The sequence below is a fragment of the Candoia aspera genome, chromosome 6 (genome assembly GCF_035149785.1).
Source record: "Candoia aspera isolate rCanAsp1 chromosome 6, rCanAsp1.hap2, whole genome shotgun sequence".
Classification (NCBI taxonomy): domain Eukaryota; kingdom Metazoa; phylum Chordata; class Lepidosauria; order Squamata; family Boidae; genus Candoia; species Candoia aspera.
In genome coordinates, this window is record NC_086158.1 from 60,370,781 (window position 1) to 60,388,954 (window position 18,174).

The window sequence follows — 18,174 nt, forward strand, 5'->3', positions numbered from 1 at the left end:
AGTGAGTTTTTCCTAACTCTGCAGGAGTGATGGTGATAATGTATGTGTGCATCCAAAAGGAGGAAGCAATCAGACCTTGGGTGCCAAAGTAGCTTGGGTGGGGCATTTTTTTTCAGATTCAAAATTTAGGGTAGCAACAGATAATCTTCTAGTCCATCTACTCCATATATCAGTGATCAATTTACAGTCCAAACACAGATTAAAACATCACTGGAAGCTATGTGGTTTTCATCTTGTAGCAATCCAGTTCTGCTCTTAACTGAATGGAGAAATCATCTTCCATATTTCATCATCCCAGTTATCTTCCCACACATGTGCATCTTCATCTAAACCAGCCCACTTTTTGCTAGGAAACTCCTCAAACTCATTGTCATGTTCACTGATTCAATGTAGTTTATACATCGTAACGTTTCACATGCCATGGCGCTGATGCGCATTTCTGTTTGGGAGGGAGCTGCTGTGAAACCTTGTACCAAGCTCTGTATCTGAATTCCTTACAATGGAATGTGTTTGGGTTATGTTATCTGTTCAAGGCCTTTTCCCGCAGACCATCAGAAACCGTTAGGAGCACCTGGGATTGTGAACTTGAGAAGATTCTACGGGGGCAGGGGGAGGGATTTCATTTGCACTGATGGTTTTTAGTTTGAATTTGGCACGCTTTCATTATTCTCAGCTTTCTCTGTGATCCTGCATACTATTCTTTAATAAATCAGATATCTTTGAATTCACACTCATGAGTTTGATGGTGTTTTAGAATAGGCAGCCATTACACTCATCCTCCTGAGGCCCAAAATATATGGATTACTTCTTTTTGACATCATCATCCTTGGCCTGCTCCTGCCACACTAGATTCCTTGGGGATGGGGGGCGGCATTCTTAATATTTTACAGTTCAATGCAGAATCAAGATAATGTATTAGGATGTAAATACAAATTGTTTTTATATATAACATGGAGACAGAGCAAATTTAAAATTTGTATGGTAAAATGGATGCAAAACTTAAAAGAAATAATAACACAGGAACAATGAAGAACTATGGCAAAATCAATAAGATTTACACCAAGCTACAATTTGAGGGAAAATTGGTACAAAATGTTTTACAGATGGAATATGACTACATCAATAATTGCCAAGATGGACAAATCATATAATGATAAATGTTGGAAATGCTATAACAAGGAAGGAACATTTCACCATATGTGGTTGGTAGGCAAAAAGGCTAAAAAAATATTGGAAAGAAATATACCAAAACATCCAGAAAGCCCTAAAAATAAAATAAGAAATAAAACCACAAATATTTTATTAGGTATGAAGAATACCTAATAAATAGAGAATATAAATGAAAAACATCCTAATTTATTAAGATACATGTTGACAGCGGCAAGAATCAATCTGGCACAACACTGGAAAAGAGGGACTTTGCTGACAATACAAGACTAAAATACATGGCAATGAAAAAAAATGACATGATATTCACAGCAGAAGTCTAACCAAATTCAGGCAGGAATAATCCCCTTATATACAACATTATATACAACATAGCAAGGCAAGCTAAGAGACTTAGAATATGCTTTTTGAAGAAAATAATAAATTGTTTAAAAAATCATTAATAATAATAATCAGCGATAATCAGATGTCCGAAGTACAGTATAAAAATAGTTTTGTTCTTGTTCCTTTTTTTATAATCATATTTTCACTTCAACCTTCACTCTAGTGTAAGATTTATTTTGTGCATGTGTATGTTTTCATTTTCTTTTTTCTTTTGGTTTGGTTTTCTGTTGTTTGTTTTACCTAATTCATTAAGAAAAAAAGTACAATAATATATCAGTAACAACATTTTACTATATAATTAACAAACTGGATTATTTTAGAGGTTGAGCAATAACTAGAAACAATACATAAATACCATCCCTCCCTCAGCGGGTTTTCATCTGCATGGAGAAAGATGCAGGGGAGCAATGATGCTTCATGAGGGGCAAAACAGCAGCTTGCAGAGCATTCAAAATAGACTTGAGGAGAGGACTAGGGCACACATATTTGCACATCTCCTTCTGTTCTGCCTCACTGGTTCCTAAGCTATTTTGGTTCAGAAACAAAAATAAAAACAAAGAGGGGAAGACAGCTAGGAAAGTTATGGAAGGCAAATTTCTAGGACAGTCATCAGTTCCTTATTTCACATCATCATCACATCATCAATATAAAAGAAAGAAGTCACCATGGACTGTCATTGTTTCCAGTATCTACTGTGAAATGCCACTTTGCCATTTTATAACTGTCTCTTCAATTAAAATATAGTGAAATTTTCATAAATTAAAATATCTAAATGCTGATCATACTATAGCTAAATAAAAACTGAATTGAACTGATTGTAATGACCAGAACGCTCAAGTATTCACTCAAGGATAGTCCATAGGCCTTGGCTCATTTATGTTTAATGAAGTGTAGCGTCCGATACAAGGTAAAAGTTGCGAATGGCATTTCCCGTGTGTTCTGCAGTTTAAAATTACAAAAGCCTCTAACTCCCCCCCTTACTACCCTCAAAGGTATGCACCTCCCTGTGCCAGCAGATGGCTTGGATGGTATGCTGGCTGTTAACCTTGGGGCAGAAGCATCTAACCCAGAGAAAATAATTCACACTCCAGTCAAACTCCCCCTCCCTGCTGGCAACTCACAGTCTGCTGACACGGTTGCTTGAAGATGGATGAGAGTTTGATAAAGATGTTCTGGGAACATTTGATCGGGGAGTCTGACACTGATCATAATTATGCTGAACCAATTATGCCCCATCCATTTAATCATAGAAGCTTTCTTCCAGTTATTTTCAGTATTCCACATATTTTAGAAACATTTTCTCTTTCCCTTTTGACCTACTGCAACTTTAAGAATGTTGTATCCATTTTTGCAAACAAGTTTAATCTATACATACTTAGTGGCTCTATTAAAAGTGATCACCCAGGAGAATATATATTTATGGCTGGGACTAGGAAAACTACTATTGATTGTATGCTAGTCTTTATTAACTTATTACATTCAGTCGAGTCCTTTAGGGTGCTTCCGCATCTAGAAAACGACCACCTTCCTTTATGTCTACATATGAAGACATCTACTAGTCAGATGTGGCCGGAGACATATTTTACCCCTGTCATTGTTCCAGCAGGACAAGTAAGTTGTCGTGCCAGATGGACCTTACAACTTGATCAAAGGGTGAGGAAGACACTGGCAGAGGATGATTTACAAACAATTTGATCATCATTTATGTCTCCCAATACCTCACAAGACCAATTGATTTTGTATAAATATTTAATACAAAAATTACAACCAATATTAACTTGCGTTACTAACCTGACATCAAAAGGGTTGTGACTTTCTCTAAGACATGGTTTGACAAAGAACGTGTTGAAGCTAAGAAAGCCCTTACTGCAGCTTATCACCTATATAAATCCAAGACAGAGTCTAATAACAACGCAAATATAAAGTCTCTTGAACACCTTTACTTCAAAAAACAGTATAAGCAACTGGTGGCTGATAAGAAGAAGCAGGACATGAAAACTATGTGGAAACGTCTTATTGAAGCTGCCAAACTGAAGAACGCCTCCCTTTTTTGGCAACTATTATCCAACCAGACAGTTAGATCATCTACTATTCTAGACTCTCACATTTCACCAGAGGTGTGGGAATATCATTTCCATAAAATGTATGCGGATCCTAATAATGCGATGTTGAGACAAATGAAAGAAAGTCTAACCGAGTGGCCTCCAGTCTCAGTGACTGAAATCAAATTTCTTATTGGACAACTTAGAAAAGGGAAGGCTCTGGGAATGGATTTTATTTCAACAGAAGTATTAAAGAATAACATTGAATGGTGGTCCCCAATTTAAGCATCACTTTTTACTTATATTGTTAATTCGGGGAGAATCCCAGAGGATTGGGGCCTGGCTATTATAGTCCCAATTTTTAAAAAAGGGAAGACAAATGATCCTGCCAATTACCGGCCTATTAGTCTACTGAATATAATTAGCAAGCTTTATGCTAGACACTTGCAAGAAAAACTCAAAGACTGGCTGGACCAGAGAAATCTTATAGTGGATGAGCAGGCTGGCTTTAGAGAGGGCAGAGGAACTATTGAACAATGCCTGATTCTTCAACATTTGATTGAAAAATATTGTTCCAACAAGATAACATCATTGTATGCTGCCTATATAGACTTAAAGGCAGCTTTTGATTCTATATCTAGGCCTAAGCTGTGGGAGAAGTTGGAAGCTGCCTCAATAGATAGGAGGCTGCTCTACCTAATACGTGCCCTACACTCTGATACGGCCTTGAAGGTCAGATGCAATAGATCTGGGTCACTGTCCAAGCTGATTAAAGTACAAAAGGGGGTGAAACAGGGCTGCATTTTGGCTCCCCTACTTTTAACTTTTACATTAATGATATGGTAAGATGCCTAAGTCACCCGGACTTTCACCCACCTAAATTAGTTGACTGAAGTATTGCCCTGCTGCTTTATGCAGACAATGCGGTCATACTTTCTAGGACTCCTATAGGTCTCAAGAGAGCTTTGACATCCTTGGCCCAATATTGTATTAATAATCAGTTAGAAATAAATTATCAGAAAACAAAGATAATGTCCTTTGCTAAAAGGCCGAAATTTCGCTCCTGGAGTATAAATGGGCACAGAATAGAGCAAGTGTCTAGCTTCAAATACCTAGGGGTAGTTGTGCATGTCACTGGATCTAGGAAACCTCACTTTGATTATGCAGCTGATTCCGGACAAAAATCAGCCAATGCCATTCTAAAGTTTCTCCGGAATAAAGGAGGACACTATATTCCAGTAGCTCTTAAGCTCCTCCAGGTGAAGACATTAGCCCAGCTCCTTTATGGGTCCTGTGTTGGTGCTCCGACTTCAAGCATTACACCTCTAGAAAGAGTGCAGTCAAAATTTATTAGAGCAGTACTCCAAACGCCCAAATGTGTGTCAAATGCTCATCTTCGATTGGAAGTTGGCATGATAAAAGTTGAGGCAAGAGTTCATCTAGCTTCCCTGAACCTTTGACTAAAACTCAAGCATTATCCCCAAGGTTTAACACCACTCATTTTTCAAGATTACTTCCAGTCTTCTTGGTTAAAGAATATTGAATTTAGTCTCGCAAAGCTAGGATTTTCCACAGATTTAATTCTTAGGATGGATTATGAACAGGCAAAATTGACCCTGAAGCAAAGGATAAAGGACATAGAGAGACAAATGGACTTACAGAAGGCTCCTCATTTCCTATCTTTGGAGCATAATAAATATATTGTCAATACTGCTAACTACCTTTCTCAACTTGAAATTCCTAGCCAGTGGAAAGCTTTCTCCCTAGCTCGAAGCCATGTACCCCCTTCTGCAGTCTTGGAAGGCAGATACAGAAAAATCCCAATAGCTGCAAGGTGGTGCCCTTGTAACAAGGGAGAGATAGAAACCACAGACAATGTGCTTCTCTGTTGTCCTTTTTATAAAGAGCTCAGGAGTAAATTAATATTACCTTTGATCAATAAATACCCTAGACGGAAAGATATAGATTATATGCAAATGTTACTTATAGATGAACATCCAACGGTCACGGCGCAAGTAGCCAGATTCTGCGCAGCTGCTATGAAGATACGTCAGATTATGATTGGAAAAATGTAGTAATGTACCCCTTGTAATAACTTTGTGGTCTATATATCACATTTTATATATGATATTTTACTCTTTTTATGACTCTTTTTAATATTTTACATATATTTTTATAGACACTTATAATTGATAGAATATTAGTCATGATAATGCAAATTAATAAGATTGTTTTTAAATTTGATTAAGGGGCTCATTTACATTGTGATCTAAATGTATTTTAACATTTAGTTGGAACTTGTAAATTCAAATAATTTTAAAATTAGTTTAAATCAGATAGCTCATATTTTAAGCCTAAGGCTAATGTGTATATCTTTATAGGATTGTATCTTGTACTGGTCAGTGACTGTAATAAAATTGAACTGAAGTGAACTGTATCCATTTTTGTACATTAAAAAAACTTAGAACTAAAACAAAATATAGTAGGTTCATACCTCATATTTTGTGCTAGTTTACAACAGATTTTATAGCTTGGTATAAAAATATAGCTATATATCTATATCTAGAGAGGTATAGCTATCTAGATTTATATACGAATAATCTATATCTTACTCTATGTTCATTAAATATGTTTGATTAATGATCTTTAACTTTTTTTTCCTTGAGGAATATATGATGCCTAGTATTGTCTGCATATACAGTATTCTGTAGTTTTAAAAGCTATCGGCAATAATGTGTCATTTTAAAAACAGTTTTCCATCTAGTTCTTGTGTTTTCATATTAAGGCATGTAGAAAGAAATGTAGAGCTTGATCTTTAACCACTCAGTCAAATAACTGCTCAGTCAAGTCAATTGATTTTACTTTACAATAATATAGACAGGAGGAGCCTGACAGAACAATATTGTGTCGTATTGATACCAGTTGTTCCACACTGATTAACAGGGAGAAAAGAACCTCTTTTTAAAGCCTTCATTAAAAATTAACTGTTCAGCCTATATTCTATTTGCTTGTTAAAACTAATATTCGACAGAGGGCCAATCCCATGCTTCAGCAGTGATATAGCTTCCAAGTAAATGCATTCCTTTCACTATAATCCTAAGAGGTAAAGCACACATTATATTATTCATGCTTTTAAAAAGATCCTATTGAAATTCCGTATTTTTATTTTGAAGAAAAAAGAATTTAGTATTAGATCAGCCCCCAAGATTAATTTCCAGTCAACCTCCCATTGCTTATTTGCCTACAAAGGTGCTGATTGCACCATGTTTCCCTTTTTATGTGCAGTTTCCTTAGGCTGTTGCATTTATGGGCTTTAATGCTACAATAATCTTGCCTGTATCATTGTACCTGTGTATCAGGGAGTTTTTTTTTCAGGATGCTATATGGACAAAGCTGTGGCAAAGTGTTTTACAGTACATAACAACAGAAACAATGCATTTTCTGTTTCTTAGGGTATGCCACCAGGCTGGTAACCTTAATATGTAACAGCCAGTCAGCTAATACATTGCTGTATACAGAGCAATTCTGCTTGTGTATGTGCAAATAATTGTATGTAGAGAGAATTTATGATGGAGTCATCCATATTAAAGCCATGAAGGAAATAACAGGGAATGGCAGGGGAAAAACACTTTTGAGAATGGTGCCACACATTACTCTAAATGTAAAAGAAATGAGTAACACCTGTCTAAGGGATGGTATAAAAGGCTTCTCTGAGAGCTAGTAAAGCTAAAGTGCCTTGGGGTGCCTGGCTTACCCTCCCAAGGATGGGTGGAGGAGACAGTGGGAGGTTCCCAGCCTTGGGAATTGGGGGCCCTGGATTTGGGGATGGTGTTGCCTTTGGGGAGATGGATGTGTGCCACAGTATTATGGTGGTGATGGGCATGGGGAGATATGGTGGGAGTCAGGGAGCAGGCTCTTCTTGGGGACCATGGGACTGTTGCCTCATACCAGTCTCACATTCCAGCTCCTTGGTCTCAGCCCCAGTACCCTGTTAGCAGATCTTCAGTGGCCCTGGCTTTTGGCTGCTCCTACTAAATGCCAGGTCAGTCTATAATAAGGCCTCCCTCATCAGTGATTTAATCATTGATGAGAGGGCCAACCTGGCATGTATTTCTGAGACCTGGCTGGGTCCAGAAGGAGGGGTAGCCCGTTTGGAGATACACCTAGCTGGGTTTTGGGTGTGGCATCAGACAAGATCCCAGGGCAGGGGTGGAGATGTGGTGACTGCCATCTGGGAGTTTCATACCCCCAAAGCCCCAACATCCAGTGCTGCACCATAAGTCATCAGACTTGAGACCCTGTTCAATAAGTTGGGCTCTAGGGATCAGTTGGGAGTGTTGCTGTTATACCAGCCTCCCTGCTGCATAGCAATCTCCCTGCCTGTGCTCCTCAATTCCATTTCTGGATTAGCAGTGGAGTTACCCAGACTTATGGTTCTCTGGGGGATTTTAATCTGCCTTCTGTAGGAGTGGGGTCTGAGGCAGTTTGGGAGTTCATGGCCACCATGACGACCATGGGCCTATCCCAGATCATTTAGAGCCCAACATGGGACAGTAGTCACATACTAGATCTGGTGTTCCTGTCAGAGCAGTGGCTATGTGATCTGAAATTGTGGGAGCTTTTGGTGTCTCCCTTGTCATGGTCAGATCATGCCCTGGTTACCATGGGATTCTCTAGCACCACTATCCACTGCAAAGAGGCTGGAACCATTAGACTGGTCCGCCCCTGGTGACTGATCAACCTGGATGGGTTTGAGAGGGAGCTGGGGGTTATTCCTGCTGGTCTGCTGCACGGTCCATCTGAAACCTTGGTTGCTGCTTGGAATAAGGGGGCTGAGGCATTGGATTGGATCACAGAAATGTAACCCTACCCTCTTGGGGATCCTGTCACTCCCCATAGTTCACAGATGAGTTGAGGGAAATGAAATGAGAGAAGAGATGTCTAGAGTGTTGCTGGTGCTCAGCAAAGAACAAACTTGACTGAACACAGGTTAGAGCTGCTATTAAGGCCTACCATGTGGTGGTAAGGGTGGTGAAGAAGCATCAGTACTTCTCTGCCCTTATTGCATCTGCAGATAGCCACCCTGTGGTCCTGTTTTGAGTGACACTAGCTCTCTTGGGTAAGGGGGGCTTGGAGAACCTCTTGCAGAGGTGTGTGGGGGAATTTGTTCATCATCTGTTGGAGAAAGTAGCTTGGATTTGCTAACAGTTGGATGCCAGCTTTACTACAAGTCCAGAGGAAATGCCTGGGGAAGAGTCTTGCCCAGTTATCTGGGAATGGTTTGAACCTGTTGGGCCTGAGGAAGTGGACATGGTCCTTAGGACTGTGAGGTCAGCCACCTGCTCTTAGATCCATGTCCCTCCTGGCTTGTTAAAGAGGCCTGGGTGCCCTTGGTGGCCCTGGTGAATTAAGCGATGCTGTGAATGTCTTATCCCAGTGCCTGGAGGCTGTGAGGGTCTGGATGGGGAACAACAGGGTTCAGCTGAACCCTGGCAAGACTGAGTGGCTTTGGCTTTTGGGGCTTGCCAGTTCTAGAACTATGGCATCTTTGGTGCTGGATAGGGTTGCACTGCCCCAATCAGACCCAATGCACAATCTGGGGGTCTTCCTGGACTCATGACTACTGCTTGAAGAACAGGTGGCAGTCATGACTAGGAGGGCCTTTGCACAGCTTCATGTTGTGTGCCAGTTGCACCTGTTCCTAGATTGGGGGGCTCTGCTCACAGTTACTCATGCCCTGGTCACTTCCTGACTGGATTAATATTTGCTCTGCCTTGTTCCTTGTGTTATTTTATTTTAATAATGACTGCTTTATATTTTAATAACGATTGTTCTTATATATTTATCATTTTAACTACTTGTTGTACACCCCCCAGAGTAGCTTTTTGTGAGATGGGGGACTAAATAAATTTAATAAATAAATAAATAAATACTGCTGTTACACCATTGGCAAGCAGAGGGCAAGCAGTACTTATACCCCTCTGCCATCTGAATGGCAGGTGTTTTATTGTTCTGCTTTCAGTTGGTGAAGATCTCTGCTTAGATCTATTAAAATATGGGGAAAACTGTTCAGATGACTTAACAGACTAAAATCACAGAATAAAATCAAACTAAAAAGTCTGTGCCCTGATGAAAGTGAAAAATGTTACAAGATGTGACCAGATTTGGAGTCTGTATCAAGTGAGTAGATTGGATTAGACTTTCCCTGCTTGATGTTCTCTAGATGTTTTAGGACCGAAATTCTCAGAATTCCCAAGTATATTTGCTGGAAATTCTGAGAGATATAGTAGGCCCATCACAGTTTGGGAAGAAGTTGGGGAATGCAGGATTATATGATGAATGAAATGCATGTAATGCAGCTTCATCCTGATGTACCAGGATGTACCAGGTTTCATAAAAAATAACGGACAGATTGGCTTTTAGAAACTCTTAAATGCTCTCTTTGACATGATATAAAAGGCTTTTGATATCTTAAGCAACCACATTTTGATAGAAGGAAATATAAAAGGAAGCACAGGTCAATGTCAGACCACAGAAACATATTCAAAGCCTGAATATTAAAGATCAAACACAAAGCAAAGCAAGAAGTGGGTGTTTAGCAGCCCTAAAGATGGGTTTGTGGCTATATATACATATATACATATACATACATACATACATATATATACACACACACACATACATACACACACTGTATGTATATATATATATATATATATACATACAGCGTGTGTATATATATACACACACACACACACACACACTGTGTATATATATACACACACAGTGTGTGTGTGTGTGTATATATACATACATACATATTGTATGTATGTGTGTATATATGTATGTAGGTATATGTATGTGTGTGTGTATGTATGTATGTGTGTGTGTGTGTGTGTATGTATATATATATATATATATATACATATATATATATATATATATATATATATATATATATATAGTGTTACTTCTGGGCATTTTGTATTAACAGAGCTTTCAGGACAAAAATTATTGTTGTCATGATCCTGATCAGTCTTTTTTATAAATTATGGTGCACTTAAAATAGGCACATGAATGTGATAAGAGACCAGGCTAGAAATAGTCCGTGCATATGGGAAGATCCTAGAACGTATAGCAAATTTTTTTTTTCTTCCTAGTGTTTTTCCTGCAGGTGCAGGATCTATTTTCAGATCAACTGTTGATCCATTCGTTGTGACAGGGATAAACCAATCGGCTTGTTACCCAAGCCTGATGTCAAGGGCTGAGAGAAGGAGACTGGCCCAAAGTCACCCATCCAACTCTCATGCCTAAGGTGGGACTAGAACTCACAGGCTCCTGGTTTCTAGCATGGAGCCTTAACTACTACAGCAAACTGGCTCTGCATGGAAAATATAGCAAAATTCCTTTACAAAAACCTCACCATCCTTACTCCTCACTAATCCCAAATTATTCTTATTCTTGCAGCCTTTTCTTTCCCTGAAAATTTATCCCTGAAGCAGTGTGGTTGAAAATGTAGATGGAGAAGGAATAGATGAAAATTGCCTCTCTCTTTCTCTTTCTCTCTCTCCCTCTCTCTCTCATCTATCATCTCTAGGAGCCACAGATAGATCTTGGTCTCTGTTCACAGATGCCGAATTGGGAATAGAGATATCCCTACTTATAGACAAAAAGCAGACTAGAAATTTTTATATTCAGATGTACTGGATTAGAATTTAGATAGCAAGCAAATGATACTTTTCCTCTCCATCCACCAACTTCCTGTTATTGTAGACTTTGCTCTCCATTCAGGAGCTCTCATCAATACTTAATCTATAAATGTAGTAGACCATACTGTGGCATTTGCAGGAAAGAAACCATGCTCATTATGATAGATTAGTCTCTGAAGATACAAGATCCAAGTTGTTCTGGAATCTGCACACTGTGGCACGCTTACCTAGTTTTCACAGCCATTAATAATTTCATCTGCTCACTTCCTGCCAATATGCTGAGTGATGTGCCATCATCACCTTTGTTGTCAGCTTCTTTGGAAGTAACCCTTTAATAATTTTGGCACAGACTAGATCTGCTCTCAGAAAATATAATTAGCGAATTAGTGAATGGAGGAAAAAATGTTCCAACAAATAAATGATGCCTAAAGTTAGAATTTAAATATATTACTGATTGAAAATGGTCACAAAACATAACTTGGTTAAGAAATACTGAGTTGTGCTAATTTGAACATCTCCAAAACTTGGCAGTGAAACCCAACTCACAGATTTGGAATTCCCTTATGGCCCTCAAGTTGAGCTACTTCATCATTCAAAACTGACAACAGCTGTGAATTCTATCTTTTGTTTTAAAGCTGTATGACTTGAAATATTAAATACAGCAGAAAGTGGGCTACTTTATATAATCAAATGTAAAACTAATGACTCTCAGAAAATGTATTATGATTAGTGCATTATGTCTGCAATGATATTTATTTTTGGCCCAAGCAATCCAAAGACTTATCTGCAACCTTTTACTCATGAACACGAATGGTGGCCTGACATTTAGTTAAAAAACAAAAGCCATCAATCTTGGAACAAGTATGATGTTTACCACAGCCATTTCCAAAATTGAAAGAAAAAGTTGAAGGCACGGATGAGAAGAGAAAAGGAAGGAGAAGAAAACACGACTTCTGATCACTAAACCAGGTTTAGATGATGGGACATTCTCTCTCTCCCTTGGAAATATATATATCTATGTGTCTGTAGCTATATCTATGCATAGATTCCTTGGAACTATCAGGACTATAGCAATGATTTTTATTTTGAAGATTTCATCTTTAGTTATAAGAAATTATAAGGGCTATATTTACAAACTCACTTTTCCCCTTCACTGTGTTTTCCCTACATGATGTTGTGGGTGATTGATGTCTGTGATTGCACTCAGTCCAGTTACCTAATTTCTACACTTGAGATTTATTTTAGGAATTAACTGCATTATTATCCCTGTTAAGCAGTCTAGCAGGGCTTTTGGAATTAAAACAGAACTGATGGGTAATTAAAGGCCATATTTCAAGAATATTGGCTCCTTGTTGATACCCAAAAAGAAAAAGAACTCAAATAGCAAATGGATGAGAAGTACACAACTCTGTATTATTTAATAAGCAGTCTGGGTTGTGGGAATAAGTGTTCTCCTTCTTTATAATTATTAATTCACAAATACATTCTTTCTGTCAGAAGCTGACTGTATTCAGCTGAAACCCCAGAGTTAAAACTGAAAAAAGAAAATAAATAACATTGGAGTAAAAAATTCTTCCAAGTTATCAAGAAACACCTGTGAATTATAAAATAAAAGGTGAATTTGAAGCCACTGGGATGACATTAAGGGAGGCAATAATTCATGAAAAGAAGAGGGAGAAACAGGGCTAGCTTTGAGTTTGGGTTAGTTTTATGAATCCTACAATGTGATAGAATTCCTTTCAATTTTTTGAAAATTCTTTTTGGAAAGGTGGTGGTGGTATTGTGGAACAGAGATGAATAAGAATCACCAAAATAGACAGTTTAAGTAAAGTTGAAAGAAAAATGTAAGAAAAGCAAAGTCTCAAAGACTCTTATTTATTATTTAATTGTCAAATTTATATGGCTGCCTATCTCACAACTCCTGCCAACCTAGCAGTTCGAAAACATGCAAATGTGAATAGATTAATAGGTACTGCTTTGGCGGGCAGGTAACGGCGTACCATGTAGTCATGCCGGCCACAGGGCCATGGAAGTGTCTACGGACAAACGCCGGCTCTTTGGCTTTGAAATGGAGATGAGCACCGCCCCCTAGAGTCGGACACGACTGGACTTAATGTCAAGGGACACCTTTACCTTTACTATCTCGCAAACGAGTGAATCTGGGCAGTGCACATTAATGCTAAAACACACACACACACACATATATATAATTATTATTACAAGCTTTTAAAAACTTTAAAAAGCACAACGCTCAAAAGAGAATAGATATTAGGCTAAGAGCAGATGTTAATAACGATGGATCCACCTCAGAATCTTACCTGGGTCCCCCAGGCCTGATGGCACAACCAGGTTTTGAGGGACTTCCGGAAAATCGACAGGGATGGGGCCGGCCTCACTTCGGGGAGAGGATGTTCCATAAAGTGGGCGCCATGGTTGAAAAGGCCGCCACCTAGGTCCCACTAAATGTAGTTAGCCTATGGGACGTGTAGCATGCCCTCTCTACTGCAACTGGTGGGATGGGCAGATGTAATTGGGGAGAGGCGGTCCCTCAAATAACCCAGCCCTATGCCATGTAGGGCTTTAAAGGTGAAAACCAGCACCTTGAATTGGACCTGGAAACAGACTGGTAACTGATGCAGCTTGCAGAGCAGAGTTGTAATGTGCATTGTTCTAGAAACACAGGTAACTGCCCATGCCGTTTCATATTGAAGTTCCAAGGGCAGCCCCATGTAGAGTGCATTACAGTAATCCAATTGGGAGGTGACTAGGACATGAATGACCGTGAGCAGAGCCCCTTGATCGATCTAGGAACAAAGAGAATGAGGGAAGAGAGAAAAGCTAGGTTAAGGAAAGGTACTTTAATTAATGAGAATTCTAGTAGAAATTAACAGTCAAGGGCAGCTAAAATAATCAGGGGCTTGACAAAAGTAGCAATATCTGAACATTTTATTTCTCTTGTAAGAAGATGCCTTGGAGTTTTTACTGTTGGCACCAGAGATGAATGGAGAAGTATGTCAAAGAAAATGGACTGAAAATGCTTAGGGGGATATAAAAGAAGAAATCAACTGACAAGCCACTCTGAAGCAAAGTTGCTGTAGAGCTGACTTAATTCTCGGTGTCATAGAAACCCTGTTCTGAATCTAAGAGAGTATTCCACAGGGAGAAAGAAGCTAGGTTGTGGTAGATATGGTAGAGTCCAAGCAGTAATTAAGCCCTGAAGGCAAAAGTTGAAACAGCAGAGATCTCTCTCTTCCCAGTGCTTGCCAGTTTTGTTGTAAGGGAGACTCAGATTTTCTACAAATGGTAAATCAATATTACACTAATTGTCTTTGCATGACACACTGAACCACAAATGAGCCAACTGCATTTTAGTTTGATATATTGTGCAAATCCAGTCAATTGGTTTAATAAATAGTTTTAAGTGAATCATAGATAAGGAGGTTATGTGAACACAGTCTGTGATGGGAAAATATCAGCCTTGTTCAGTCAATATATCTGAAGAGGAAATCCAAACATTTGTAAGGAACATGCATGTATTCAATCTTGCTTCATTGTGTAGAAAGGTCTGAAGGAAACTTCTGTTCACACTTGTTTGTTTGTTTATTTAGTCAATTCATATTGCTGCTCTCCCAACAAATGACTTAGGCTGGCATACAATTAAAGCAACAACAATAGAAATAAAATAAAATATAATAAAACATGGAGCCAGACCATGCCTTAGTCACAGTTGTAGTCCAGATGTGAATAGATCTGAGCAATTTTAACCAACAGAAACCTCAAAAAATCTTAGGAGGGAATGGGTTACTTTAAACAGGGCCACTGGACAGCACTTTGCAGAAGCAATATGAGCAGAGAAATCTGAATCTATGCGTAGAGAATGGTCACATAGGTACAATCCAATCCAAGGCAACAGCCACCCTTTCATTCCATGAGGAAACTATGGCCTCATATGAACTGTGTGCCAGATTCTCAGGAACTTCCCCAAGCAGTCTCTTGATGGGGTTCATCTGAGGCAAACCAATAGAAGGGTTATCCCTCCTCTGTAGTGGGGAGCTAGTGTGGGGAACTCCAAAGCATTCAAAGAGCTTTAAAGTTAATTGATGTTAAATTCCCCCAACTCCAGCTCATGTTGCCATTGCTCCAAGACAAAAAACAGATCCAATATGTGACCCCCATTGTTCATTGGGTCCTCATTGACTTCAATCAGGTTCATGGCTGCCATGAACTGCTGAGCCAGTTGGATTGTCAGTGGAGTTTCCTAGATTTATGTCTGATTGATTGATTGATTGATTGATTGGGAGACTTCAACCTGCCTTCTCTGGGTGTAGAGTTTGGTTGAAGTTTCCCAACACCATAGGTCCAGGAAACTCCACTGACAATCTAACCACAGTGTTGGGCAGTTCCAGACAGGGAAGCTGCTATGTAGTAGTGAGACTGGTATACTAACAGCAATCCCATCTGTTCCCTAGAGCCCAACTTTACAAGAAGGTCTCCCATGTAGCTTCCTATGAAGCAACACCTCTGAAAACCACAGAAGACTCACAGTTAGAAATAGCCATCTCCTCCTTCTCTTCCTCCTTCTCCTCTTCCTCCTCCTCCTCCTCCTCCCTTATTCCAGGGACATGGCTGCTGCCACTCAAAATCCAGATGGGGACATTTCAAAATAATGCCTTAGTACCTCCGGTGGGAGGAGATAGGCAGTGACAAACTTGAGAAATCAATCAAACAATCAATAAATAGGGATATCTCTATCTCTCCCCCCCCCCAAATCCATGTCTTGGTAATGTATGAGATCTTAGATGAAGATATCCTTGTTAAGGCCAACCTGGCATTGAGCAGCAAGCGCATGAGCCCACAACTACTGAGGATCTGGTATCCAGGCTCTGGCATTGAACCTGGGTGAGTGGGAATGTTGAATATGAGGGGATCCCTTTATGTATTTATGGACCAGGATAAATTTACATATAGGTTATACCTGAAGTGAGGTAGGATTTCAGACATAATTTGTATCCATACACTGGCCAGATGGATTGGAATTAGAGGCTTTAGAAGTCAGCTGTGCCCTTTTGAAGTGACTTCATAGCACTTAGCAAAATACAGTTCAAGATGCTGATACCTGTTTTGTTGATCCTGGCATGCTTTCAGCCTCTGGTTTCATTCAAGTGATGCAAAAATAAATGGGTGGTAGATGGCCTTAAGCTCTGCAGCATGGACCTCATTGATTTCTGCAAGAGAAGATGAAATCTTACTGGTTCTTGTTCCTCCAAGTGTGGATCAACAGTATCCACAGGGCTTTCTACATGTCCCATCATTAGCTGGACAAAAGGCTCAGGTTTTGGGCCTTGGCAAGGGGAGAAAGCAGTATAGTCACTTCTTCTATCATGTAAATGATAGCCCCTTCCACAAATAACAATTCTGGATTTTAGTAGCCAACTTTCAGAATCACTGGGGCACATTTCATACATACTTGAATAGTAATTAAAGGAGTGGGAAGAAAAATGATGACAGCCCATTTTAGAAATAACTTGTGGTGAGGTGGTATGTTATTTTCATTCATTGGCTGCAGTAGAGTGTAGCCTGAAAGAAAGCATCAACATGTTTTTCTATGGTATTTGAGGAAGGTGTAGGGTTTGCTGTGGCAGCACTGCTTCAGACCTATTAGTGCATAGGTCCCAAAAGAATGCCTTAGAAGTCAGGCGTACATTGAATTTCACTTCTGCCTATCTTCTTCCAGGATCTGACAAGACACCCAACTTGGCTTGATCCTGCACACTGTGAACCAAAATATGGTCCTAGTTACCTATATTTTTTAGTCCTCATGAAAATTTGACCAATCTGCCTACCTACCTACCTTGTATTTAATGTGGTGGTATATCTTAAACTAAATTGTATATGTTTTGTTACATTTCTGAGTTAAAAAATAGGTCACTAAAATTATGGAAGTGTAAAATCCAAAACATTTAGTATAGGAGCTGTTGATCAAGTTGGACAGCTTCAAAATGCAAACCAAACAAAATCTTCAAGAACTTCTGTTCCCATGTGTATGTCCTTAAAATTTCAGCTACATCTTTATCTGGAAATAAGTTCTAATGAATTAAGAGGATTTTGCATCTGATTATACAGGCTTAGGATTTCTGTAAAACAGCTTTTGTTCTCAGTATCTTGTTACTGTTGTATCTGACTTTCAACTTTTCATAAATAGTCATGTTAACCCATTCCCCACTGACTGGGTTGAAGAGCTAATGTTAGCTTGGCAATTAATTTAACTAATCCATAGTAATATAAATGAGGGCAATTAATTCCACTTCCATAGTGGAATTGCACTAATTGTACTAATTAGTGTAATTCATTCCACTTTCGAAGATTAGAGAGCCAAGAAGATCCTGAAATATTTTGTCATATCTTCATTTAAGAACTATAAAAGGCTTGTGGAGAAAATGAATGTGAACAAACAAGGGCAGGATGTTTTGGTGGCAGTAGCTACTGATACATTTGAAATGATAAATGTAAAGAAGCTATGCTATCCATTATTCATTAAAAAGCACAACATGTATAATCAGAAATGTTCTTGACTCTACACTAGACTAATGCTTCACATGCCCCTCAATTTCTGAAAAGGAACTGGATGTCACTTAGCACCACCTAGTCTAACAAATTTCAGAATTAGCAATCATGGGATTTTTAAGGAGCTTTCTTAAAGGTGTACAGTTTTTTTCCTATTAGGCCTTTGTTTCAAATACAATAATATCAAATTGATACAATATGCATTAAATATGTTGTATGTTCAATCCAAAACTGAAAACATATTTCAAATCAATTCATATTTTTAACTGCACATCATTAAATGTCTCTCTTGCACATACATAAATATG

At 38.9% G+C, this 18,174-nt stretch overlaps 1 protein-coding gene across 1 annotated transcript; it reads right to left on the bottom strand.

Annotated features, from left to right (window-relative positions):
• Positions 1–217: 217 nt before the first annotated feature.
• On the bottom strand, positions 218–16,611 carry SEM1 (SEM1 26S proteasome subunit). The gene is given in 4 exon segments (XM_063307813.1): positions 218–288; positions 291–379; positions 3,343–3,431; positions 16,552–16,611. Coding segments are annotated over 4 exon segments (309 nt in total).
• Positions 16,612–18,174: the final 1,563 nt, after the last annotated feature.